At 45.7% G+C, this 27,002-nt stretch overlaps 1 protein-coding gene across 7 annotated transcripts in view; it reads left to right on the top strand.

Moving 5' to 3' along the window:
- NCOA1 (nuclear receptor coactivator 1) overlaps positions 1 to 27,002 on the top strand; it is a 345,055-nt gene that overhangs the window by 270,678 nt on the left and 47,375 nt on the right. For 6 of the 7 annotated variants that reach the window (XM_074947373.1, XM_074947370.1, XM_074947372.1 and 3 more), the window contains 5 exons: positions 4,899 to 5,078; positions 7,110 to 7,205; positions 8,110 to 8,250; positions 9,826 to 9,973; positions 10,941 to 12,264. In XM_074947373.1, the coding sequence (XP_074803474.1) occupies positions 4,899 to 5,078; positions 7,110 to 7,205; positions 8,110 to 8,250; positions 9,826 to 9,973; positions 10,941 to 12,264 (1,889 nt within the window). The remainder of the gene's footprint in view (positions 1 to 4,898; positions 5,079 to 7,109; positions 7,206 to 8,109; positions 8,251 to 9,825; positions 9,974 to 10,940; positions 12,265 to 27,002) is intronic. The other variant, XM_074947374.1, reaches the window with a different exon arrangement.

Below are 27,002 nucleotides of genomic sequence, written 5' to 3'. Positions count from 1 at the left end.
TTGGTCTCAAGTTGCAGTGGGGGAGGTCTAGGTTGGATATTAGGAAACACTATTTCACTAGGAGGGTGGTGAAGCACTGGAATGGGTTACCTAGGGAGGTGGTGGAATCTCCATCCGTGGAGGTTTTTAAGGCCCAGCTTGACAAAGCCCTGGCTGGGATGATATAGTTGGTGTTGGTCCTGCTTTGAGCAGGGGGTTGGACTAGATGACCTCCTGAGGTCTCTTCCAACCCTAATCTTCTATGATTCTATATCAGAGTTAGGGCCTATTAGATAAACCCTTATAAATTCACAGACCACTGGCCTGAACAGCTGTTGGAGCCAATACCGTCTTTCAGGTCCACACAGTTGTCTGTTCATGCTAAACAGTGTGGAATTCATGTTTTGTAGCAAAAATACCTCCGTGTGCCAAGCAGTGTATTTAAAACAAAGGATGAATTTGAGAGGGTTGGTTGGGCCTCAGGAAGGTCTTTCCCATTTTCTTCTCCCACCCCTTGGTATTTTCCCCAAGGCCCAGGGAGATTGTGTATAGCCTCTTAATAACTCAGCAAGCATCTGCCAGAGGGGGTTTGCTACAGTTCACGAGGGCTTGTTTTCACTAATGAGTTAACAGGAGTTATAGCTCCACTGTTCCTGTTAGCTCAACCCCCATCAACACACACAAACCTGTCACTCATGCGTAGTGGTGGTAATAAGGTGAGTTGGCTGTCAAGTCTTGGGGTATGGGGCAGACCTTGAATGAGCTTCACTCAAGAGCTGCTGACTCAAGTTATCAGCATGTGGAAGCAGGCTTAGAGACTAAGGCGTTGTCTGCTAACATAGTTACACCATGGTAGTTAAAGTGTGTTTTTAAACTAGTTAAAGCAATCCAATCCCCTGTGTGGATGCTTTTAAATTGGTTTAAAACTGCCTTATATTGATTTAGCTTAATTTAGTAAGGAATTAGTTTAAGCTGAGTGACCTATATGCCAAAACAGCTAGACAAGTTTTTCTCATTTGGGATGTGTTTTTTGTTTTGTTTTTTTTCCAGTTGGACTTGAGTTAGGAGTTAAATTGCCGGGTCTTAGACTACAGTGAATTTTTACAGCTGAGTTATAACCCATCTAAAATAGTGGTTGATAATAAAACCATTGACACGACTGTAACTATGGAATTCTAGAATGTGTCCCTATGATTAAACCACTTCCAAGAAAAAAGAAAAAAGAAAAGGAGTACTTGTGGCACCTTAGAGACTAACCAGTTTATTTGAGCATGAGCTTTCGTGAGCTACAGCTCACTTCATCGGATGCATAGCCAAGAAAAAAACACTGGAAGCTTTTTCATTGCTATGTGATAGACTGCAAGCAGGCCACCATAGGCTCTGCAGCAGGTGCTGTATCGAACTGTAAATAGCACAATTAGCAGTTACTTTCTGACTGATTCCAGAGGGAGGCCTCAGTGTACCATAAAAGCAATATGAGCATGACTTTCCATCAGCCACGTGAGTGCTTCAGCAAGAAGTAAGGGTGAAAGGTGCCCCTATGCAGAGGGCCAGCTCAAGGCCTATGCACTTCATAAGTCCTCAGAACATCATTTAAGGATAATGAAAGCACAAGGCTGGAAGTCAGGAAATCATCTCAGCTCTGCCACTGAATCTCACTGTGTGACCTTGGAGCAAAGTCACTACACATCTTTGTATCAGTTTCCCTGTCTGTAAAAGGGCGGCGGTGGTGGTGGTGGTGGGGTAGTGATACTTACCTCCCAAGGGTGTTCCAAGGATTAATTCATTAACGTTTGCATAGTAACTCGCACGATAGGGTGCTTATCTCAGTTGGTTGATTCTAGATGATATAATACAAATAATAAATAATAAGGATGAGATTTCAATCCGCATATTGGTTTCATGTGCTGGTGTGTTTGGTGAGTTCCCCATTCTTTTGTGGTGTTTAGCAATTGCTGTCAGAGCTTGCGGTGCCTGGTCTAGAGTCTTATCTAAAAGGGAATCAAACAAATAACACAGAGAACTCTCTTCCCTTGGATTCAGTACTTACCAGTCATGATTCTGGCATAAGAACTGACATACTGGGTCAGACAAATGGTCCATCCAGCCCGGTATCCTGTCTTCCGACAGTGGTTGGTGCCAGATGCTTCCGAGGCAATGAACAGAACAGGGCAGTTATCTAGTGATCTAGCAGTCAGAGGCTTAGGGACACCCACAGCATGGAGTTCATCTGTGACCATCTTGGCTAATAGCCCATTGATGGACCTGTCCTTTATGAACTTGGTTAATTATTTTTTGAACCCAGTTGTAGTTTTGGCCTTCACAACATCCCCTGGCAATGAGTTCCATAGATTAACTCTGCACTCTGTGCAGCAGTACTTCCTTCTGTTTGTTTTAAACCTACTGCCTATTAATTTCATTGGATGACGACTGGTTCTTGTGTTATGTGAAGGGGTAACTACCACTTCCTTATTCACTTTCTTCCCACCAGTTATGATTTTACAGACCTCTGTCATATCCCCCCTTAGTCACCTCTTTTCCAAACTGAACAGTTCTAGTCTTTTTAATTTCTCCTCATATGGAAGCTGTTCCATACCCATAATCATTTTTGTTTTCCTTCTCTGTATTTTTTCTAATAGATCTTTTTTGAAATGGAGCAACAAGAACTGCACACACTATTCAAGGAGTGGGTGTATCATGCATTTATGTATTGGGATTATGATATTTTCTGTTTTATTATCTAGCCCTTTCCTAATGGTTCCTAATGTTCTGTTAGCCTTTTCAGCTGTCACTGCACACTGAACAGATGTTTTCAGAGAATTATCCACAATGACTCTAAGATCTCTTTCTTGAGTGGTAACAGCTAATTTAGACCCTATCATTTTGTATGTAGCGTTGGGATTATGTTTCCAGTGTGCATTACTTTGCATTTATCAACGCTGAATTTCATCTGCTGTTTTGTTGCCCAGTCATCCAGTTTTGCGAGATCCCTTTGTAACTCTTTGCAGACTGCTTTGGACTTAAGTATCTTGAGTAATTTTGTATTGTCTGCAAACTTTGCCACCTCACTGTATACCCCATTTTCCAGATCATTTATAAATATATTGAACAGCACTGGTCCCAGTACAGATCCTTGGAGGACCTTGCTATTTACTTCTCTCCACTGTGAAAACTAACCATTTATTCCTACCCTGTGTTCCCTATCTTTTAACCAGCTACTTATCCCTGAGAGGACCTTTCCTCTTATCCCATGACTGCTTACTTTGCTTAAGAGCCTTTGGTGAAGGACCTTGCCAAAGGCATTCCAAGTACATAGGCACATAGGGTCAGGTTTTCGAGAGCTCAGAACGCATTGTGACACTTGGGGGCAGATTTTGAGAGCTCAGTATGCTGAGTGCATGTTGGGAGCTGAGCTCTCTGGAAAACGTGGCCATTTGTTTTGGGCACTGAACTCTTCTAACCGTCTGGCCCCGATCATAGATGACAAATGTTTTTGAAAATCTGGCTTTTGTGCTCAGCAGGTTCTACTTCGCTATAGGTAATTGTGTAGAGTCCTATTAGCACTGTTAAGCCACCGTCTTACTTGGGCTGTCAATAGTTAATTTTCTCATTTAGTGTAAGTTTAGCTTAGCATTACTGATTGTAGCATTTTGTGCCGGGAAGGGCTTGTTGGATTGGTGTTATGTAGCTTCACTGTGGCTACTCTGGCTCCTTAGCCTGGGGTAAGGGTTTTCCCTTTGCCTTGCAGTCTGGTGGTTTTAGCTGAGGTACCGTTCTTGATCTTTGAAGAAGGTAATTTCATGCTGGAGCAAATTTGGGGGTGGAGAATTTATTCACAATGCCATCAGTGTGACCAGTAATTCTGTGTAATCCCCCTTTTCTCCTTGCACCTCCACCCTCTGTGCATTTATGTAGGGGCAGACCTCGATCTCGTCATAATGTGAGTGTACTCACATTATGCATAATTTTCTGTACTCGCCACCTACACAGTAGTATCACTTTAAAATCAGACGCATCCTCTACTGGGGGAGGCTATATCTTGCCCTTGCAGTGTAGTAGACTCTGATTTCATAGAGCTTGAAGAGCCTAGTTCAACAGCAGTGGTTGTGTTCAGCCAGCAACTGTTCTGCAGGGAGCCAGACCACTTGCCTTCAGAATCCTCCTTGAAAGGGAGGAGATCATGGCTACATATAGCCTCTGTGTGGCAGTGAAGTTGATGGAGGTGTGGTCTAGGGAGCTGCCAGTGCTGGGGACCTGAATGATCTTCGGAGGGACAGGCCTGTCGGATGAAATGTCCTGGAACATGCTGACTCATGAGCGATTTATCACCTGCTTCTGTGACTGAGGGGAGGGGAAGAAAGTTCTTCTGGCTGATGCACTGGATGGGGAGTCAAGAGAAATGAGTTCTATTCTTGGCATAGCCACCGACTCACTGTGTAGCTGGGCAAATCAAAGCACCTCTCTATGCCTCAGTTTCCCCCTCTGTTACACAGAAATAACAATACCTGTAGTACCTACCACACAATGGTGTTGTGGGGTGCAATTCATCAACCCTGGAATTCCTTGGACTTGTTAGGCTGTAGAAGTGCAAAGTGTTATCACACCACTGTCAAAGGAGTAGTGTGGTCCAGTGGGTAGGGCGGTGCACTGGGACCCAGGAGACCCAGCTTGTAGCCACTGACCTGCTAGGTGACTCCGGGTAAATCCTTTCACCTCTCTGTGACTCTGTTCCCCCTCCAACCTTTGTCTGTTTCAGCTATAAACTCTTCCAGGCACTCTTACTCTGGCTGCCTAGCAAATGCTGATGATGACATGGAGAGGGTCAGGCAGAGAACTCTGATCCTTAACGCCTGCTGTTTGAAATGTTCACTTGTGATCACAGTCTGTGATTCTCTCTTTTCCCCTCTCCCTCGCCACAGTAAATGGAGTTCCTTGGCCTCAGGAAGCAACCAGACGCAGCAGCCATACCTTCAGCTGCCGGATGCTGATCCGCCCCCCTGATGAGCTGGGTGCGGAGAACCAGGAGGCTCGCCAGCGCTATGAGGTGATGCAGTGCTTCACCGTGTCCCAGCCCAAATCGATCAAAGAGGAAGGAGAAGGTAGGATAGAGGATCATTTATTTCAGACCCTGCTTGATTGCTTTGTACTGCGTCTTGGGGAAGGGAAGGAGGCTGGAGTGGGAAGAGAGGACGAACTGCCCTCTACTGTCCTTATGCAGGACTTCCTTCCAGGAGATTGTAGTTCTTGCTGAGAGCAGCCTCGGAGAGTTTACTTTCAGCCTGCCACGTTTGCTGTTGCATTTGGGACGGGGCTTGCAGTGCAGATGGCACAGGATCAGGTCCGGGGCAGTCACACAAGGCCTTCTCCCCAGAGGGCCTTCCAAGGGTTTCTCCTCCCCAGCACAGGCCTGGCACAGCCTGGGAAATGCAGACAGGGCAAGTGGAAACACATTTAGAGGAGTTTGATGTTGGTCATTGGTTCTCCTCCCTCCTCTGTTTTTTATTCCAGCTTAAACTACATTTGGAGCCTTTAAGTCCTTTCTGACCACTGTGCTGAGCCCCAGGGGTTTGCAGTGCTGTGTTGTTCAAACTCCTGGGGTGAAATGTGTGGGAAGAGCTGGCTGATATGAGGCTCTAAGCCTGTGTCAGTCTTGAAGAGAAGTCACCGGCACAAGATCTACTTGCCCTCCATAACCTGGAGGGGAATGGAAAGTGCTAGTGAAATTTAACTCGCCTGCTGAAAAATGGGCAAATCCAAAATTTTGCAAGGCTGCTTTACGTTGCCACAGGGTGACCTCCCCCTCCCGTCCCATGCAGAGCCAGAGTGAGGCCTGTGCACCATGGTGAGTGGGACTGAAGTGCGGAGCACAGGTCTCATGTCAGCCCTTTGCCCAAGGGTGAATTGCACCAACAGTGAGAGCGCAATCTCCAGCTCTTACATTATCCATTTCCTGTTGTCTGGATTGGTGCTGTCCAGTCAGCAAGCCTTTACCCTCTCTCCATAAGCAGAGATGGAGACAGGCTGCCCTTCCGTGCATCAGGAGAACTCACAATGGAGCATGTTAGGTAGAAATTAAGGAAAGGGAAAGATAAATTGATTAGTATGAAAAGCTGCTTAACAGGGAACTCTGTCACTGCAGAATAACAGTGGGAGCCCCAATCCTTGAGATGGGTAAGACTGGACTGGACTGGACTGCACGTCACAGTCCTGCCCTGATCCCCAGCGGGTGGATTTGATGCCCTAATACAGGGGCAGTCAGTAGGTGGACCACAGGTCAAATCCAGACCACCAGACGCTTTTGAACAGACCGCAAAATCTTTTTATTTACTTCTTGTTATCATAATTGTTATTATTTTTGTCTTATTTTCTCTGGAGTCTGGACCTTGACTATACCTTGACCAAGAAATTTGGACCTTGACAAAAAATAATTGATTACCCCTGCCCTAACAGGACTTCTCTAGCTCTAATTTCTGTCACTTTTATCTAGTGCCTCCAGGGGTGCCAGGAGTGTTTGACAATTGTTGTAGCGCTGCATTGCCAGTGAGTTTCAGGCCCCAGTCAGATCTGTAGGGGTGCACCTCTGCCCACGCTCCTGACGGTCATAAGGGTCACCCTGTACAGATCCGATTGCAGGATCAGGGCCGTGGTGCGTATCCACCACTGATCTCCAAATGGTAGAGGAAAGAAGTCTTCTTGCAAAAAACCTTAACCCTCATTTCTGTGTACCAGCCGTTATTTTCCAGTGCATTAACTGAATTAATCCATTGCGGTTTACACAAGAGATCATGATTGGAAGGAATAAATTACAGTATTTTATGACCAGATACTTTCCCTGGAGCCAACAGTTGTTGGCTTTCACTGCTGACTATTATTGTGTGGTACTTCTGAAAGGCCTTACAGTTAGTTCCTCCAAACAATGGAGTTCTTTCCTCTCCAGCAAACATCATACAGCTTATAGAGAGCCCTGTTGTTTTGAAGGCCTAGGTGACAGGCCGGGTAAAGGCATCCAGAGTAGGATGTGGCTGTTGAGTACAACAATGCTATTTTAATTAAAACATTGAATTGCAAGTGGTTTCTATAACACTGGACTCTCACTTTCCCACTCTCCCCACCCTGTTCTGTTACGGCAGATTTCCAATCTTGTCTGATATGTATTGCACGGAGATTACCTCGACCTGCAGCTGTCACCAGTTCAGAATCTTTCATGACCAAGCAAGATACTACAGGTACTGTTCTCAGTGAGCTCGGGGGAGTTTTATGCTGGGAGATGCTAAGCTTTGTTCTGGGTAAGGAGCCATCTTTGCAATCAAAATGCTTCCAGGCTAACTGCATCTTTGTTCCGCTAGAACTGTAAGATGATGTAGTTCTTGCAGATGTAGCATTGTCCCAGAATTTCATCCAGCCAGTAAGATAATGCCACAGGGTGCTAAACTAAAACAGTCTGCAAGGATGGCTGGCTTGAAGCTAGCCAGCCATACTTCCCCCTTAATTAAAATGGATACTTGTATATTACACAGTTTTGAAGAGGGTAGTGAAGTTTCAGTACAAAACTGGTGAACAGATGAGAAATGCTCTATTTCTGGTGCGTCCCCTAGGTATTCATGAATGAGACAAGCTGCAGTGTGTGTATGTTCCTCTCTTATTGTTCTCTTCATGTCCACAGTCAGTCAGTCATTTAGTAAAGCTGCCTGGATTTCAGTATCCTCAATAGGTAGATAACTCCTTGGGCGTATATTTCATTTTTCTGATCTGTGTAAGGACATCCCTAGTATTATCGCTGATTGCCTGGCTGATGTCAAGTTGGATGCATCTGGATTTTGTGATGCTGAATTTAGACTAGAGAGAGGTCTTTCTGATGAGGGTAACATGCAAATGTCCTTATTAATGATCTTTTGGGGCCTCCCTACTATGTTACTCCAATTTTATGCCAGTATAACCTCGGCAAGGCTCAGCCCACTGTACATACTTTGAGTATAGCTTCTAATTTTAGTTGTGAAAGCTCATTTCAAAACAAAGTGTGTGTGTACCTATATACACATGCCACACCGGGAGGATAAGAGTGAGAGCTGTATAAGTGACTTCTTTTGCACTGCTTCTGTATCTGAATAATGTGAATTTTATTCCACCCAGGTAAAATTATCTCCATTGACACCAGTTCCCTAAGAGCCGCAGGCAGGACTGGCTGGGAGGATTTAGTGCGGAAGTGCATCTATGCTTTCTTCCAGCCTCAGGGCAGAGAGCCATCTTATGCCAAACAGCTATTTCAAGAAGGTAACAGACTTCTCTCTTTGCTGTACTTTGCCTTGCATATTGAGCTGGGGTGGCTTCAATCAGAAGCTGATGCATAACCCTTGTTGCTGGATAAGTGCTTTCTGGAAAAAGGGAATTCTGCACGAATAATAAAGTGCCAATGAAGTAGCAGAAAAGGCTCAGTAGCACAGAAATGGCTCCTGCAACTGGAGAGGCTGGCTGTGGATCTCACAGCATTCAACAAACTACCATTCAGATCCCAGCACTGCTACAGTAACTTGCTTAGGGGATATGATTGGCCCAAAACTCATGTGTGTCATGCCAGGCTAGAGGTTTGTTCACACCCTTCTGCAAATAAAGAAGTGAGTCAAACTTCCAAAGACCGACTGTGGTCACTGCACTGAAACCAGAGGGTGATTTTTTTCCTCCCACACTCCATGCATACATCAGCCCCAGTGTCAAAGTCCCATGACTGATCTTCAAGCTCTCCTCCTTTTCAGTAGTTTTTTTTAGCAGGGTTTTCCTCTGATCATGGTAGTGATTTAGGATATTGTTCCCTCTGGGGGTTTGTCATGGAAGCTTGATGCACTGTTGGTGAGGACACTAACAAAGGAAATCAGGAAGACAGAATGTCGCATAGGGAGATTGGCTGAGCATCGAGAAAGATTTAATTCTGCCAGTGCTGCCGTGGTTAGTATCCTGTTGCAGCTCTCAATACCTGGCTTGGATTCATCAGGGTACACTGAGTATGTACTGTACACTGGTGATTGAATAATTGCCCTTTCTGCTGCTATAGCACTGTATGTTCAAGGACGGTGCTTAATTGATTTAAATAGGAGTACATTGATAAGGCAATCAATTACAGCGCAGACATTCCTGGCTCACATTGTGCCCCATGTCCCTGCCCACAACAAGCAGCATTGAGAAGTTAACTTGCATCACACCACCCTTCAGATCTTCCTGAAACACCCGCTGCAACTGTGGGGACCAGATCTCCCAGTTTTATAGGGACAGTCCCAATATTCTGGGCTTTGTCTTATATAGGTGCCTATGACCTATAGGATGGCCTAGCTAATACTGAGTCCTGCCATGAGTGCAGGGGACTGGACTAGATGACCTCTCGAGGTCCCTTCCAGTCCTATGATTATCCCCCTGCCACCTGTCCTGATTTTTCACACTTGCTATCTGGTCACCCTAGCTGCAATACACTGGGTTAGTGCAGCTGAAAATGGTGATGTGACCATGATAAGGCAGTGAAGAACAGAGGAGAGAGACTACCTGGATTGCCATAACTTCACTTGAGGATTATTTTTGACTTGCATTGTTTGCACACTAATGGTGGGATCTTTGGGGACTGGCTAAAATACACAGAGCGCAATTGGGCCGGTGGGGAGAAGGGGAAGGTGCAAAGGTGGTTGCAAACTCCGTGTTGCCATCCTTGCGTGCACACAGATGGATGGTGGAAGTCAATCCCCTACTACCTTCACCACCATCCTGCACCCCCCACATCCCTTCTCAAAGGTTTTGTGAGCCCTGTCTGAATTGCTAAGCAGATGGATGGATCACGTCTGGTTTGTTTCCCTCCCCCCCCTCCAGTGATGACGCGTGGCACGGCCTTCAGTCCATCATACAGATTCACGCTGAGCGACGGGACGATACTTAGCGCCCACACCAAGTGTAAGCTCTGCTATCCTCAAAGCCCAGAAATGCAGCCTTTCATCATGGGCATCCATATCATTGACAGGTGAGTCCCAAGAACTTGGGGTGAAATCGCTGCTAGCTCGCGACTTGTCCTGGATCCTCAGCTGTAGCGGAGGAGTGCACAGCACAGCTCAGGAGTAGGAGCAGTCTGGAGGTTGCTGTAAGCTAGACCAGCTGCCAACGGTGTCTAGGAGCCTGTAAGTGCGGTCAGAGATCAGTGTCAGCTGTGGGGATGGTGGCGTCTTAGGAGTCACAGTGCTGGTTCTATGCCAGTGGCGGCTGGGGTGATCCTCTCACGCTGGTTTTGGGTCTGCAATCCCACAGCTAGGTGCTGCGTTGGGGTATCTTAGTCCATATGTTTGAAAGCCAAGGCAGCAAAAGTTCACTAAAGTTTGGCTATTTCTGTGGCTTTGCAGTTGTATCTGATGCTTATGGAGCACCATGAATTCACACGGCACTTTACCAACATGGCGAAGGCTCATGCCCAGCCCCAGAGAACTTGCACTCAAACTCGTTCAGGAGGAAGAGGTTGTTATAGAACAGGAAAGATGGGGGAACTTACTATGTGTTAAAGAAACGCAACCAGATGGAGGAGGGCAAAGAATTGTATTCTCTTAGCACTCTCCGCTTCCTACCAATGCGAGAATACACAGCCCAAAGGAGACCTTCCCTTCTGAGATAGATTTGTAGCTCCTCAGTTGCCACAGTGCTGCACAATCCACTAAATACCTACAGAGAGCAATGTAGCTGCTCCATCCACAAACGCTACTGAAATATGCTCTCTGCTCCTGGGACCCTAGGGTAGTGGTGGGGCTAGGATAGTGTGTGAAAACATCATATCTTACAAGCTGCAGCTGTCAGACTTACCAGGCCTGATGGGTCTGTGTGATAGCTTAATCCCAAAGACGCTGGAAAGGTTTAGTTGAGCTGTACTACAGATTTAGTTGAGTCGTCTTCTGAGTTGTGTCTCCCCACCACCCAGCCCCTCTGTCTTTTTTTCTTTCTTCCAGAGATCACCACATGCTCTCTCCTCAAGAGAACACTAACTCTGGAATGCCCCTTCCCCGTGTCAGCCCTGCGCTGAACCCCAGCATCTCCCCAGGGCAAGGCATGGCTCTCTCGTCTGCCATCCCTCCATCCAACAGCGGCATGTTGGCGACCAGTGTAAATCAGCAGCCAGGCTCTGGCCTCCATAGCAGCAATTCCAGCACCGGCCAGACGAGCTTTGGGTGTTCACCTGGGAATCAGATCGGAGCCAATGTTGCCTTAAGCCAGGGACAAGCTGGTCCCCAGAACAATAACCACCTTTTAAACCTCAATAGCTCCCCCATGAATAGTCCAGGGATTACCCCAGCACAGTTCATGTCTCCTAGGCATCGGGTTAGCCCAGGATTGGCACCAAGGCCCAGAATGCCAAGCAATCCTTTCTCTCCTACCATGCCTACCATGCACTCCCCTGTGGGCATGGCAAGCAGTGGCTGCAGCAGCGGTGGCAGCAGCAACAGGCCTTTCCCCAGTGCCCCGATAAACTCTATGCAGGGGCTTAATGAAGGCCCCAGCACCCCCATGGGCTACTCCACGCCACCTCCCATTCTGAGGCAGCCGAGCTCCCAGAACTCGCCTGGCCGGCTCAGCATGCAGCCTGTGAAAACGGAGCCAAAAGACAGCAAGGAGATTACCTCCATCCTGAGCGAGATGATTCAGTCTGACAGCGGCTCGAGCGATGGCAAGCCACTGGACTCAGGCCTGCTACATGCCAGTGACAGACTCGCGGAGGGAGACACCAAGTGCTCCCAAGCTACCAGCCACAAGCTGGTTCAGCTCCTGGCCACAACGGCAGAACAACAGCTGCGGCATGCTGATGCAGACACTAGCTGCAAAGATCCCTTATCCTGCACAGGTGCCTCTGGGAACCCTCCAGGCAATGCGTGTCCCTCTTCCCATAGCTCCCTCACAGAGCGGCACAAGATCTTACACCGTCTCTTGCAGGAGGGCAGCCCCTCCGACATCACCACTCTGTCCATGGAGCACGACAAGAAGGATACTGCGCCAAATGCTGCCGCCACCCCTACCTCTCAGAGTCAGATCCCGGGGACCCCTGAAATCAAACTGGAGCCAGAGGCCTTGAAGAAAAAGGAGTCCAAGGACCATCAGCTCCTACGCTACCTACTAGACAAGGATGAGAAGGACCTTGCCGCGGTCCCGGCCCTGAGTCTGGACGACGTGAAGGTGAAAGTGGAGAAAACGGAGCAGATGGATCCGTGCAATACGACTCCGGCCCCGCTGACCAAGCCCCCTGCCGCAGAGGAGGTAAAGCTAGAGTCGCAGGGCCAGGTGGGTTTGCCCTTTAGAGTCCATGCTGTTTATCTAGGGTTAGCATTTAACACCAGTTAAGTTAAAGGAGAATCTCTTTTAGCACATAGTGGTCTGAGGCCTATGAGAGAGACAGACAGACACACACACACCCCTTAGCAGTTCTCCTTCCATTCATGGAGCTATAGCCCAGTGCGTGGTCTCGGGTTTTGCTGCTTCACAAACACTGGTAGTGGCATGACTGGTTCCAAGACTAACTTGCCAGTTGGGGTGTTAAAAGTAGATATCTAAATGACCCCTAACTGTAATTAGACTCCTGAATGATCATGTGAGCAGTTAGATGCCTAAATGTAGACCCTCAGGGAGCCAGTTTGAAACTTCTTCTTGCTCATGCGCACGCTCTGAGGAGCAGCAGTGATGGGAGAGAAAAGAAAGCTTAATGGAGGTTTATCACAATATGATGGAACATGATGCATTGATTCTTCAAACGCTGAGAGGAGAGAAGCCATTTGTAGGACATTTCTGCATTGCCGAGGGGAAAAACTCTTCGTATCCGGCATCTGTAAGCCTATTCAGGGCTTATGTACTGGGGAATTTTCAATCTGTTGCCTACTTGTTGGCTGAGATTAGCAATTATAAGGGCCCTTTAGTTATCCTAAAAGTATTATTAAATTGAATAATCCAGTGACAGATCCCAGTGATAGAGTTTTGAGAGTATAAATATTCATTACAAGTGGCTATGAATAGAAGAGATTTCTTATTTTTGAAAGCCAGGGGAGATGGTAACATGGATAAGACTGCTTAATCCTTTTTAAACAAAGAGTACAGAGAGTCTGACATGAAGAGCAAGCCTGTTAGCCTGCTTACTGACTGTGTCAAACAGGGCTGCTGAGTTGGGAAGATATTGCATGAATAACACAGAATGCTCTGAAAGCCTCAAATGGCAAATACACAATAAGCCTCTTAATAAGGTTAAGAGCTCCATTCATTTGGGAGCCTCAGTCAGTTATCCCATCAGCAAGTGGGAATCTAACTCTTTCCACCTTACTATAAAACATTCCTACTGGTATTGCTCTCACCTTAGATACATTAGATATTTCTCCTTCCATTCAGGCTCAGCTGTCTAGATTAACATAAATTGCCTCTAGACCAGGGAAGACACAGATTAAGATATATCTGTTTTGGAAAGAACAATGGAGCTTTTAGCTGGTGACTGAACATCGTACAGCTTTGTGCAACTAGCTACTTTGTCCAGGAATGCTAGAGAGTTGGAGGGTGCAGTCTGCCCCTCCCTAGGGTTTTGTATAGCACTTACCACTGTAATATCTGCAGAAAGGGAAACATCTTGCTACAATCATGTTGAAAGTTATTCAGGCTACGCACAAATAGGAGCAACTGAAATGCACAGCTGCTCGTTTTTCTGGCATTCTGGCCCTGTTATATTTCACACGCAGCCTGATACTCCTTTGACCTGGTTATGACGACAGGCTATCTCACCGCCCAGCAGAGTTTGCTTATCAACCCCATTGCACTGCCTGATTGTGTTAATATCAGGCCTTCTGGGAAAATAAAAGCATAGAGCCCAGGTTGCAACAACCTGGTTACAAGAAGAGAGCTGTGTGCCAGATTCGTCTGCTGATGGGACAGCACTCTTAGCTACCACAGTTACTAGTAGAGTAATAACTTTTTTGCATGTGAGCAACCAACCATGTTTAGAGTCAGCTGTGACGCTCACTGTTACAAACTCAGTTAAAAGCTGGTGTACAGACAGGGACTCTATATCTATGGGAAGGAGGACCCAGGATCGCACCCCACAGTGAAAACTGGTTTGTCTGCTTTGTTTTCTTGCCCTGAGACCAGCAGTTCAGGGGTGAGATTGAGCTGCCACACTTATCTGCATATCTCTGCCAGGCCACTCTGTGTTGTATAATTCATGCTATTGGTTAAAAAAAAAAAAAAGCGTTTGGCCCTAGTTGTCTTCCAAATGACTGCAGTGTTACCCGCCCTAGCCTGCGTACACACGTCTGAAACAATAGCTCTGAGAGGCATGATTTGCCCCCTTTAGTAACAGTTGGTTGTCAGCTCTGGAGTCTAATGGGGTGTGTGCTTTTCAGAAACCTGAGGTCTGTACATGCATGCGTGGGACTACTTTGTGGATGCAGTTATGGGTGCTGTGTGTGAAGACTGGCCATGTGTGCATGATTGGAGCTTACTGAGCAGTTTGTGTGTACAAACGGATAGTCAGCATTTATATTCGTGGTAAACAGACCCCTGGCCTCAACAGCTTGAGAACAAGGCCCTTCATAGGACCTTCAGCTGTTTCACTGCTGCTGATCGTTACCGCAGACATATCCAGGCACTCCAGTATTGTGGGCAGCGATTAAGTTATCAGCACGGTCTCCATCCGTTCTGGCTCCAGAGCAGCATTGTGTAGCAGCACAGTGCATGGAAGATTCCTTCCATATGAAAAGACCAGGCCTGCCCTGGTTTAGAGGATTCAGCTTGCTTTCCTGCAGTTCCCAGGCATGGAGCTGCCAGTTCCTTTGATAAACAATTTAGAAAGGTAGTTGCAACATTTTTTAAGGGGGGTGGAAACACTGGGCAACTAAGGGCATAATTAAGCCCCTTCTGTAACTAAGAAGGGATTCTCCTGACTTACTTTATTTGCTGTTTGCTAACAGTGCACTCGGCCCGGGACTGAGCAAAGAGCTGAGCTGGGCCGAGGGATTTCAGGGACTCGCAATCTGAATGTGTTTGTAGGGCTCCCCATAGCCTTTGGAATCGACCTAATATTCCTATCCTAGCAAGTGACTTTTCTTCTCTGTGCATCTTCCCAAAGACGACGGGACTGCTAGGTTTTTATAATGACCAGAATGACCGTCTCCAAAGAGTTAATGAAGAGGGGTTTTAAAACCCTAAAATGCCTACTTGTTAGCAGATTGCAACTCTTTGACTCCACAGCATCCAAGGAGAGAGTCCAGTGTCCAAATTTCTTCAGCTACCCAAACCATTTCGGTGAGGTTTCAGTTTATTTTTATGCTCTGTCACTAAAAATAAAACACCACCTAGATCTTGAATCCGACCTTCATTTTAGTTGTTGTGCTTGTGACTAGTCTACGAACCTGACACCGGAGTGGGAGAGTTTTATAATCCTGGGACTCATTAAAGGACAGTGCATCAGCTTCAGTCCTTATTCTCATTTTGTAACTAGCCTATAAGGATGCTACAAGCCTTGGATGACCAAAACATTGAGCCACACACTTGATGGCCTGTGGAACTACTTGCTACATGATATCACAAAGAACAAGAAGTTCAATAGGATTCAAAAAAGGATTAGATATTTATATGGATTCTAACAGGAGTTAAAATGGTTAATAGTAAAAAACAAAAACAAAAAACAAAAAAGAAAAAACCAACCCTCCTGCTTCGAGGTATGAGCCAAACACTAACTAAAGGGAGTGAAGAAAAAACATTCCCTGGGGGGAGGTTATCCAATAATTGCCCTATTTACTGGGTTTTTGTGCCTTCCTCTGCAGCAGTTGACACTGGCACCTGTCAGACAGTATTGCCAATCCCATGCATTAAAAAAAAATCATGAAGTCGGTCTCCCAAAATCATGAGATTGGCTTAAAAATTATGAAGGTTTTAAAAATACTAAATTTTATCTTCTTTTCATTTGCCTTCTGGTTTCTGAGCCTTTAAATTGCACTTGGATCATATTTCCAGACTTTCCTGCACAACCAGAGGGACTAGAATCTTACTTTAAAAAGAAGAAGAAGAAAGCTGAGCATCTCATGGAATCCGCTGCTTCCAGGAGCCGAGACTTTGTGAAAGATTCTAAATACTGTATTGTGAGACTCATGATAAAATTACAAGCCTGGGAGACAGGGCCCTGAACTAGAGCTATTGGTCTGACCCTGCATGGCAATGTGTGTTCCTTCCTAGACAATAGTCTTGTCTTGAGTCGCTTCTCTAAAGGAGATCTTTTTTTGCTTTGCAAAGCTGCCTTACTCCAGACTGTGCCTTTCTGTGACATATATAATAAGTAGCAGGGTGTTCTGCCATCTCCACTATTGCATGAGGTTGCCACTTAGCTTTATACCACAATTCTCAGATACTTGTGCTTGCTGATTTTATTCTTTTTCCATTCGTGGATCTTAGGGATAATGGTAGCATGACAAATGGGAATGAGGATATGGAGGTAGATATTACCATATCTGAGGTAGAAGCAAAACTCAAACAGCTTAATGGGACTAAATCGGAGGGCCTAGATAATCTTCATCCAAGAATATTAAGGAATTGGCATCCGAAATTGCAAGCGCATTAGCAAGAATTTTTAATGAATCTGTAAACTCAGGAGTTGTACCATATGATTGGAGAATTGCTAACATAGTTCCTATTTTTAAGAAAGGGAAAAAAAGTGATCCGGGTAACTACAAGCCTGTTAGTTTGACATCTGTAGCATGCAAGGTCTTGGAAAAAAATTTGAAGGAGAAAGTAGTTAAGGACATTGAAGTCAATGGTAAATGGGACAAAATACAACATGTTTTACAGAAGGTAGATCGTGCCAAAGCAACCTGATCTCCTTCTTTGAGAAAGTAACAGATTTTTTAGACAAAGGAAACGCAGTGGATCTAATTTACCTAGATTTCAGTAAGGCATTTGATACCGTGCCACATGGGGAATTAGTTAAGTTGGAAAAGATGGGGATCAATATGAACATTGAAAGGTGGATAAGGAATTGGTTAAACGGGAGACTACAACGGGTCTTACTGAAAGGTGAACTGTCAGGCTGGAGGGAGGTTACCAGTGGAGTTCCTCAAGGATCGGTTTTGGGACCAGTTTTATTTAATCTTTTTATTACTGACCTCGGCACAAAAAGTGGGAGCATGCTAATAAAGTTTGGGGATGATACAAAGCTGGGAGGTATTGCCAACTTAGAGAAGGACCGGGATATCATACAGGAGGATCTGGATGACCTTGTAAACTGGAGTAATAGTAATAGGATGAAATTTAATAGTGAGAAGTGTAAGGTTATGCATTTAGGGATTAATAACAAGAATTCTAGTTATAAGCTGGGGACGCATCAATTAGAAGTAACGGAGGAGGAGAAGGACCTCGGAGTATTGGTTGATCATAGGATGACTATGAGCAGCCAATGTGATATGGCTGTGAAAAAAGCTAATGCGGTCTTGGGATGCATCAGGACAGGTATTTCCAGTAGGGATAAGGAGGTTTTAGTACCATTATACAAGGCACTGGTGAGACCTCACCTGGAATACTGTGTGCAGTTCTGGTCTCCCATGTTTAAGAAGGATGAATTCAAACTGGAACAGGTACAGAGAAGGGCTACTAGGATGATCCGAGGAATGGAAAACTTGTCTTATGAAAGAAGACTCAAGGAGCTTGGCTTGTTTAGCCTAGCTAAAAGAAGGTTGAGGGGAGATATGATTGCTCTCTCTAAATATATCAGAGGGATAAATACCGGAGAGGGAGAGGAATTATTTAAGCTCAGTACCAATGTGGACACAAGAACAAATGGATATAAACTGGCCACCGGGAAGTTTAGACTTGAAATTAGACGAAGGTTTCTAACCATCAGAGGAGTGAAGTTTTGGAATAACCTTCCAAGGGAAGCAGTGGGGGCAAAAGATCTACCTGGCTTTGAGATTAAACTCGATAAGTTTATGGAGGAGATGGTATGATGGGATAACATGATTTTGGTAATTAATTGATCTTTAATATTCATGGTAAATAGGCCCAATGGGATGGGATGTTAGATGGGGTGGGATCTGAGTTACCCAGGAAAGAATTTTCTGTAGTATCTGGCTGGTGAATCTTGCCCATATGCTCAGGGTTTAGCTGATGGCCATATTTGGGGTTGGGAAGGAATTTTCCTCCAGGGCAGATTGGAAGAGGCCCTGGAGGTTTTTCGCCTTCCTCTGTAGCATGGGACACGGGTCACTTGCTGGAGGATTCTCTGCTCCTTGAAGTCTTTAAACCACGATTTGAGGACTTCAGTACCTCAGGCATAGGTGAGGTTTTTCGCAGGAGTGGGTGGGTGAGATTCTGTGGCCTGCATTGTGCAGGAGGTCAGACTAGATGATCATAATGGTCCCTTCTGACCTTAGTATCTATGAATCAAGAGAGGCCGGTTTTCCAAGTCAATTAACCAACAATCTTTAAAGGAAAGGAAGAGATTAAAGGAGATGGCACTACTGCCAGAGCACTGAGAGTGAGGGGGATTGACTTGTGCAGCAGTGAACTACCTCACATGGGGTCTGATGCTCCACTCACTGAAATCAATGGTAACACTCCTGACTGACTGCAGTGGGTGCAGGATTTAACCCCTGGAGCACAAGTCTCATTGAGTCCTGCGTGGCTGAGAGAATGGTGGTTGGCATGGGAGGTGGTGAGGTTGTTGCTATAAAATAGGAGGGATTATTAAGGCTCCAGCTAAGATGAGAACGACCCTTCCAAGTTAGTATGGCCGTTTTGGACAGCAAAAAAGCACATGGGAACCACTAACTTAATAAACAGCCCACCTTCTTCCCATGTGTCTGAGCGAGGTTTCTGCTTTATTCCAAATTTTATAAAGGAAAAGGCCTTGCTCCCAACCTCAGACCTCATCTACTTTCGTTTCAGGCTGGAGGGAGCTTGTAGGGTTAAACTGTAAATGCCTGAAAGTAGGGTTGATAATGAAAATTCTGTTGTAAGTTTAACTGTAGCAACAGGAATGGAATGGAATTTGGATCTGCAGAGTTGCCCTATCAAGGGAAGCACTAGGGGAGCACTATACTTCAGCACTTTCCAGCCTGCTGGGAAATCTGCAGCACGTTAGTTTTTATATTTGCAACCGAGAGGCAACTCGTCCTGACTTAAAATTGCACTCACAGCTTCTTTTCTGCATCTTATGCAAAGAAGAGCCTGCAGGCTCAATGGTGCCTATTCTGCTGGAGAGGTAACAGCCTCTTGGAGTTCTAGAGGAACTTGTGGCTATATCATTTAAATGACACCACAGGCTTCTATTAATTAAATTAATCTCATCAGCTGTAAGTAAAGTAATCTCTTCTATGCTTCAGGCTGCCAGTTTCGCAGAAGCAGGGCCAGCAGAAGTTGCGCACCTTGTCAGTCTGGGATGTTTTTGGTAAAATCCAAGTTGTTTTTTTTTTTAAAATAAAACCTTTTTATTCCATGCCCCCATAGAGAGCTCCCTCCCACTACTACCCTTAGGAAGCAGGGTCATGTGGTTAAGCCCCACAACTGGGTTTGATTCCTGGCTCTGCAGGAGGGAACCTTATTAGACTTTGTCAGGTGCTTTGGTAAAGGAAAGGATACCAACCTCTGTTCCTGTGCACAAATATTTTTGATGTTTTACCTATAACCACCTTTCTTCCATTTAGCAATGTAAAGCCCTTTACTCACTGGCATATAAACGACATAGAAATCACTTCCAGTGCTAAAATGTATTCACCTCTGGGGTGGAATGCAGCAGCTGCTGAACGTTGTACAATTACAGTATCCAACAGTTTAGGTCAGGAAGAATATTGTATCCATTGGAAACTTTAGGTGGGCAGAATGTAATGATCCATCCTTGAATGTGGCTGGGAATGAGGGACCCCACTCCTGAAAAATGTGCCATGGAACCTTCAACAGCGTATTAATTTTGTAAGAAATCAAATGACTTGCCATAATTATTTCATATCCTGAGAAGTGGACCTAGAGTAATGCTCCCTTCTCTTTAAACTATAGGGTCTGTCTGGGAATTATATTGCTGTCAGGAGGACAGATTATCCTTAGAAAGGAAAAAAGGAATTCTGTTGAATTTCTGCATGGGCAGGGGGTTTTTGTGTGTGTGTGCTTAGCCTTTATTACAGGATATCATTGCAAGACAAAAGCTGGGTCATTCAAGAAGCATTAACTTATTCAGCTGAACTAGCACTGCTGCAGTATTTAATTTAATATTAGCTTAGTGACTTTGCTGCTGCTTGGCCAGGTTTTATTGAAAACCAACAAAATCCTGCGTGATCTCACACACCCCTTTAAATCACACCCGTTTGATTTTAGCAAATGTTGACTGCGTGAGTGGATATGCAAGAGAATGTGCAGCTATCTAGTACCCATAAAAGATGCAGCTTGTTCCTCTGGCTCACCCAGTGCGAGTGGGGATAGTCTTAATTTTATTATGAATGTTAACATGTATATTGTGGTAGCACATAAAGGCCAAGAAGGTCAAAGTCCGGTTGAGTTAAGCGCTGTACAAACACAAAGTATGTGACAAGTCGCCGCCCCAAACTACAACGATGTATGCATTACAACAAGGGTGAGATTTCAGGAGGGTAAACTGGTGGCTTTGTGGGTCTTGTCTGGGAGCTCCTTCGTGAGTATGGGAGAACTGTGTATCCACTGTGCTATGCTGGGCACTCCCCAGGCTAGTGTAAATAGGTTAGGCTCTCTCGTTTGATGTGCAGTTGTGGGATGGACAATAAAAATAACGAGGGAGCGCCATTCCGCCCTTTTCACTTGGAGTTTGTTTTAAAGATATTTATCATCTGCCTCGCTGACCCTTCTCGGTGGGAAGGGCTAAACCTTTTTCCTTAGCAGGATGTATGTGATTCATCCAGTATCAATGGACCAATGCATTAGCTGAATGTTTAGTGTGTTGATCCCTGCTGAAAGGATTAAGCATATTGGCATTTCATCATCATCTTACCACACCATCCGGTGCATAAGGCCATTTGGCCGGTGCCAAATGTCTCCAGTCATTCCTGTCCTGGGCTCATTTGTCCAAGTCTTTTATGTTCAGATGTAGTAATGCCGCTCCATTCATTAGTGTGCTGCAGAATGCCTCTAGGACGGCCTCTCCATCTCTTGTCTGGGGTTGCCAAAGAAATGCTTCTTTAGGTAGCTTATTATCGGCTATTCTTAACAGATATCCCAAATATGTCCATCTTTTCTTCCGCACTACTTGTATCATTGTAGGTAGCTATGCCCATTCTAGTACCACTTAATTACTTATTGTCTCAGTCCATTTTACTTTGAATATTCTATGCAGACACTTGCATTGATTGCTGTTCAGTTTGCATTGGAATGTTCCAGGACTCTGCTCCATATCGAAGGATGCTTAGGACATTGCTGCTTAAGATTTTGAGTTTCATGTTATTGCTAATTATGTTGACTTCCATGTTGTATGGAGTTTTTGAAATACAGCACTTGCTTTTCCTATTCTGGACTTTACATCAAATGTGCAGTCACCAGTTTTGTGAGTGTTGCTTCTCAGGGAAGATTAATGTTTTTCAAGGCTTCACCTTCCAAACAGATGAATTGATAGATAAATTAATTTTCCTACTCTTTGATTTATTGATAAGACCTATTGGGTTGGTAGAATTTGTGAGACCACCTGTCTCACTGCATATCTTCAACTGATTTATTTGTAAGTTCGATATCGTTGACAAAGTCTGACACCAAGCTCACCATCCATGCAATGCCCATTTCCATACTGACAGTCTGTTGCATAACAAAGTCCAAGATGGCATTTATGTGACCATAAGTAACATCCATGTTAAGACCCCATGGGGTGAACGGCAGGAGTAGGGGGAAGTAGCCACTTCACAGTGCTACTCTTTCACTCTGCTTGGCTGCATAGTCAGTACCCAAACAGAGAACCAGTTTACTTTGTGCAACAAACCTGTCTTTGCCGTCAGAAGGGCTGGGAACCTTTATAATAAATACCAAGATTCTGAATTCTGTCCACAGTCATTGGATGAACCTGAATTCTCAAAATACCTGGAATTTCTGCCCTCTGTGGAGTTCTCTTACCCCAGATCAGAATCCAAGTTCATGGTCAGCCTAATAATGCCTTTTAAATGACAAAAAAACTAGATAGGAGTGAAGTAAGAATCAGGGACTCCTCATAGCAATCAACCTCATTTTAAAGCACTTTTCTCCTGCTTCCTTGTGAAGTATGTATTAATCCCGTGGCTATGCGGTTCTGCTTTCAGGCAGGCTCATTAACAAGATAATTATATTAGCTATTTTAAAAAGGACTTTACATCATTATGTTGACTCTGATGTGTGGAGGCTTCTCTTTGGAACTTCAAGGTACACCCCCTCCAGGTACTAATCCAGTCTGCACTGCTTCTCAACAGGTTACCTGCCCGGAATACTGCTTAGACTGAAGATAAGGTTAGATGCAATAAACTAAGGTCATGTCTACACTAGTGAGTTTACAGCAGCACAGCTGTGCCAGTGTGAGATTGCACATGTAGCCACTCTGTTGACGGGAAAGCTCTCCCGTTGACATAATTAAACCACCTCCAACAAGCAGCGGAGCTATGTCGGCGGAAGAATGTGTCCCGCCGACATAGCGCTGTCCACACCAGCAGTTCTGTTGGTGTGACTTATATCGCTCAGAGGGATGGGTTTTTTCCACACCCCTGAGTGACATAAGTTTTATAAGTTATAGACATAAGCTACTGTAGACATAGCCTAAGAATCTGTGAATCTAGGAAATGGATTTAAGCAAGTTTAAGTTTCTAAGGAAAAAAGTGTTACTGTCTAAGGGCCAAAGTATTTATAAAGTAGTTCCTGGGGCAAATTCCATTCTGGGATACTGCGTACACGGGAGTTAGCATGAGCGCTGCACGTGTGTCTGAAGGCAGACCTGGCTCAATACATTTAGACTGTATCTACACCAGCACTTTTATCGGTATAACTTATGTTGCTTAGGGGTGTGAAAAACACACCTCTCGGAGCAACGTAAGTTACACCGACGGAAGCGCTGGGGTGGACGGCGCTATGTCAGTGGGAGACGCTCTCCCGCCGACATAATTCCTCTGCTTGTTGGGGGTGGTTTAATTATATCCACGGGAGCGCGCTCTCCCATCCTCATAGAGCGGCTACATGTGCAATCTCACAGTGGCACAGCTGTACCACTGTAAACTCGCTAGTGTAGACATAGCCATAGATGTTAAGACTAGAAAGAACTCTTATGGTCATCTAGTCCAATCTCCTGCATAATACAGGCCATGGAACTTCACCCGTTGATTCCTGCATCTAGCCCAGCAGTTTATGGCTGAGCTTATCTTTTAGATCAGGGGTGGGCAAACTTTTTGGCCCAAGGGCCACATCGGGGTTGCAAAACTGTATGGAGGGCCGGGTAGGGAAGGCTGTACCTCCCCAAACAGCCTGGCTCCGCCCCCTTCACGCCCCCTCCCCCTTCACGCCCCCTCCCCCTTCATGCCCCCTGACTGCCCCCCTCAGAACCCCCTACCCATCCAACCCCCCTGCTCCTTGTCCCCTGACCGCCTCCTCCCGGGACCCCCACCCCTAACCGCCCTCCCTGGGACCCCACCCCCTGTCCAACCCCCCCACTCCCTGTCCCCTGACTGCCCCGACCCCTATCCACATCCCCATCCCCTGACAGGCCCCCCCTGGAACTCTCATGCCTTTCCAACCCCCCTGTTCCCCATTCCCTGACCCGCCCCCCAGAACCTTCGCCCCATCCAACCGCCCCGATAGGCCCCCCGGGACTCCCACACCTATCCAACCGCCCCCTGCTCCCTGTCCCCTGACTGCCCCCCGGGACCTCCCGGCCCCCTTACCATGCTGCTCAGAGCAGCATGTCTGGCAGCCACGCCGCCCAGCCAGAGCCCCTGCTGTGCTGCCCTGCAGGAGTGCGCTGCCCAGCACCCAGAGTGCTGCTTGCGGGGGAGGGAGGACAACGGGGGAGGGGCCGGGGGCTAACCTCCCTGGCGGGGAGCTCAAGGGCCAGGCTGGACAGTCCCGCGGGCTGGATGTGGCCTGTGGACCATAGTTTGCCCACCTCTGTTTTAGATGGATGTTCAGCCTTGAATTCTCCATCACTTTATCTTTTAAATTAACCCTTCCCTTGGTAATCTGTTCCAGGAGTTAATTGTCCTCACTGGTAAAAAATTTGCTTTTTATTTCCAGATAAACCTTGTTGAATTCAATTTCCAGCCATTGCATCATATTCTGCCTTTGACCACTAGATTAAGTAGTCCTCCAGTATCAGATATCTTCTCATACCCAGGTATAGGTACTTACAGACCAAGATCAAGTCATCTTTTAACCTTCTCTTCAGTAAACTAAATAAACTGAGCTTTTTTAGTCTCTCATTGTATGACATGTTTTTCAGACCACAAATTATTCAGATGGAGGCTGGATGTTTTATTGAAATCAGTGGGAACTGCAAGGGCATCTCTGAGTGATTGATATGGCCTGAGTTGTTTAGTTCATAAAGTAAAACGTGAACACTGTGTTTACTACCCCTTCACACCCATTTCTCCCTTCTCCACTCCCCAGTCTCTTTCCGTGCCTCCTGGGCAATGTAACTAGACTCATGGGTTTCATTTTCCTTCCTCTTTGCCATGGGTCATAAACTTTTGCGATGACTAAGTACACACACACACACACTCTCTCTCTCTCTCTCTCTCTCTCTCTCTCTATGTAACAGAGCTTCTTTCAGTCCTGTTAAAAAGTGTTCCCACACTACAGATAGCGAGTGTCAATCTTGTGCTCTAATGAAAATCTGTTGTTTCAAGAAGCTATATTTCTTTGAAGAATTAGAATTGTATTCTTCTTGCAGAGGCAGTGCTGAGGCTGCAATTCCTGTATTTTATTGTTTCTGTAAGTGGGAGTGATTATGTTTATAAGGATGTTCTTTTCCTAAAGACTCTGGGCTTAAAGTTTGATTGATAGCATACACTATGAAATTAATGGGTGGATATTCCATTATAAATCATCATGTTTATTGTCCTTAAAGCATTACATAAACATTGTTTAATCCTCACAACTCTGCGAGGAAAGTAAGTACTTGCCCTATCACAGAAATTGTGTACATTAAAAATCCCTAACTATCTAAATACTTATGTGACCCTAGAATAAGTGACTTGCTGAAAGGTCACACAGGCAAAGCTGTGGCAAAGCTGGGAATTGCACCAGATTTCTTGGGTCCCATCAAGTGCCTTAACCACAACACCATCCATCCTTTTGTTTAATGTGGCATTGTTATCCTGGTTCAAATGTGAGACGCTCTTGAATATCTAGGAAGAGAACAGTCTCTCCCAAAGTCCTATGGCACAGCCTCCGGAGCACGTTCACAATGTCTCAACAATATGTATAATACAGCACTACTGGTGAGTATTGTGGCAAGGATTGTTAAACAGTTCAGCTGTTGGTTATAACAACATAACCACCTTCTTCTGCCTTAGGTGGTCCACTAGTGTCTCCTTTTCTTATGATACAGTCATGACTTGATTGTTTTATACAGCACTTTCCCATCTGAAAGTACATTTCAGGCCTTATGCCTTTGTTGTGGGATGTGATAAATTGATGAAATCTTGTCAGTAAAGAGTGAGCGAGAAAGAGAGAGAATCTAGTAGACAGTGCTGTCTTTTGTAGCTTTTCTTGCTGTACTTGAATAAATACGGAGATAAGTCTTTAAGTTGGATCCTTGGAGAATGATAACCTTGAACTCATGCTATGGAGATGCAGTGGCACTTTATCAGCACTGGTCCCTCCACACAAAGGGCCTGTCAACAGTAGGCAAGCCTGCCATTGTATGGGGCATTGGTAGTATGAAAGAGCCAAGCTTTTTATCCTCGCACCGTGCCAAGATTTGCACCTTGTAGGGAGGATGTGCCCATCCTTTTTCCGTTACTGGATTAATATACTTTTAACCAAATGGGGATTAAAAAGAAACTTACCCATAAATTCCTGTTGGAGGAAGCAAAGAGTCAACCTTCCTCTGAAGCGGCTCCTGCTGGCCACTCATGGAGACAGGATACTGGACTAGATAGGCTATTGGTCTGATTTCATCTGGCAGTTGCTATGTTCTAAATTTTTTCTGGGCTCTCAGGCTGCTCACTTGACGGTGACAGCTGAGTGCCTTTGCTCCCCTCACTCGCTGGCTGTGGCTTTCTGCATCTGAACTGGAACAAATTTAGCAGTCACTAGAACAGGCCGCTTATCCCCTGGGAGGCTGTCTGGCATTCCCAGTGCCTTATGGGCTCTAAGAGGTGGTTTGCATCATGTGGGAGGAGGAAGACTTGACATATGTAACTTCTGTATATCCGTAAAAAGAGAGAATGAACTATCTGACCCTCATTTCCAAGAGGGATCTGAACTTTTCTTCTGGCTAGGAAGCCATTTCCCTCCATCCCTGCTGCTTGCTGGAGGGCTTCCCTGGCATTAGTTCCATACGGGTATGTCTACACTGCAATGAGACAGCCGTGGCTGGCCCATGCCAGGTGACTTGGGCTCACAGGGCTTGGGCTAAGGGACTGTTTGACTGCGATGTAGACGTTGGGGCTCGTGGTGGAGCCTAAGCTCTGGGACCCTCCCACCTTGTGAAGTTCTAGAGCCCGGGTCCCAGCCCAAGCCCAAACGTCTACACCACAATTAGATAGCCCCTTAGCCTGAGCCCCGCGAGCCAGAGTCAGTAGGCGTGGGCCATTCCTGGGTGTCTCACTGCAGTGTAGACATACCCTAAGAGGCTAGTTGCAGAGGCTGTTTCCTTTCGAGCATTCTGTCAGCCCATTGTAGACACTTGTCAAAGTTTGCTATTGCCAGAGCCAGGCTGCCCAAGAAGGCAGCTCTTTAAGAAGCTTGAATCCATTTTTGCAGAGCAGCACAAGAATAAGGCCAGCTCTGAGCTGCCCCAAAGTGAGCAGCCCTCCAGGCAAAGGAACCTTCCCCTGGCTGGAGCTGCAGTTTGATCTCACAGCTAATTTCTCCAT

Source organism: Natator depressus, chromosome 3 (genome assembly GCF_965152275.1).
Source record: "Natator depressus isolate rNatDep1 chromosome 3, rNatDep2.hap1, whole genome shotgun sequence".
NCBI lineage: Eukaryota > Metazoa > Chordata > Testudines > Cheloniidae > Natator > Natator depressus.
This window is presented reverse-complemented; position numbering and strand designations above follow the sequence as displayed.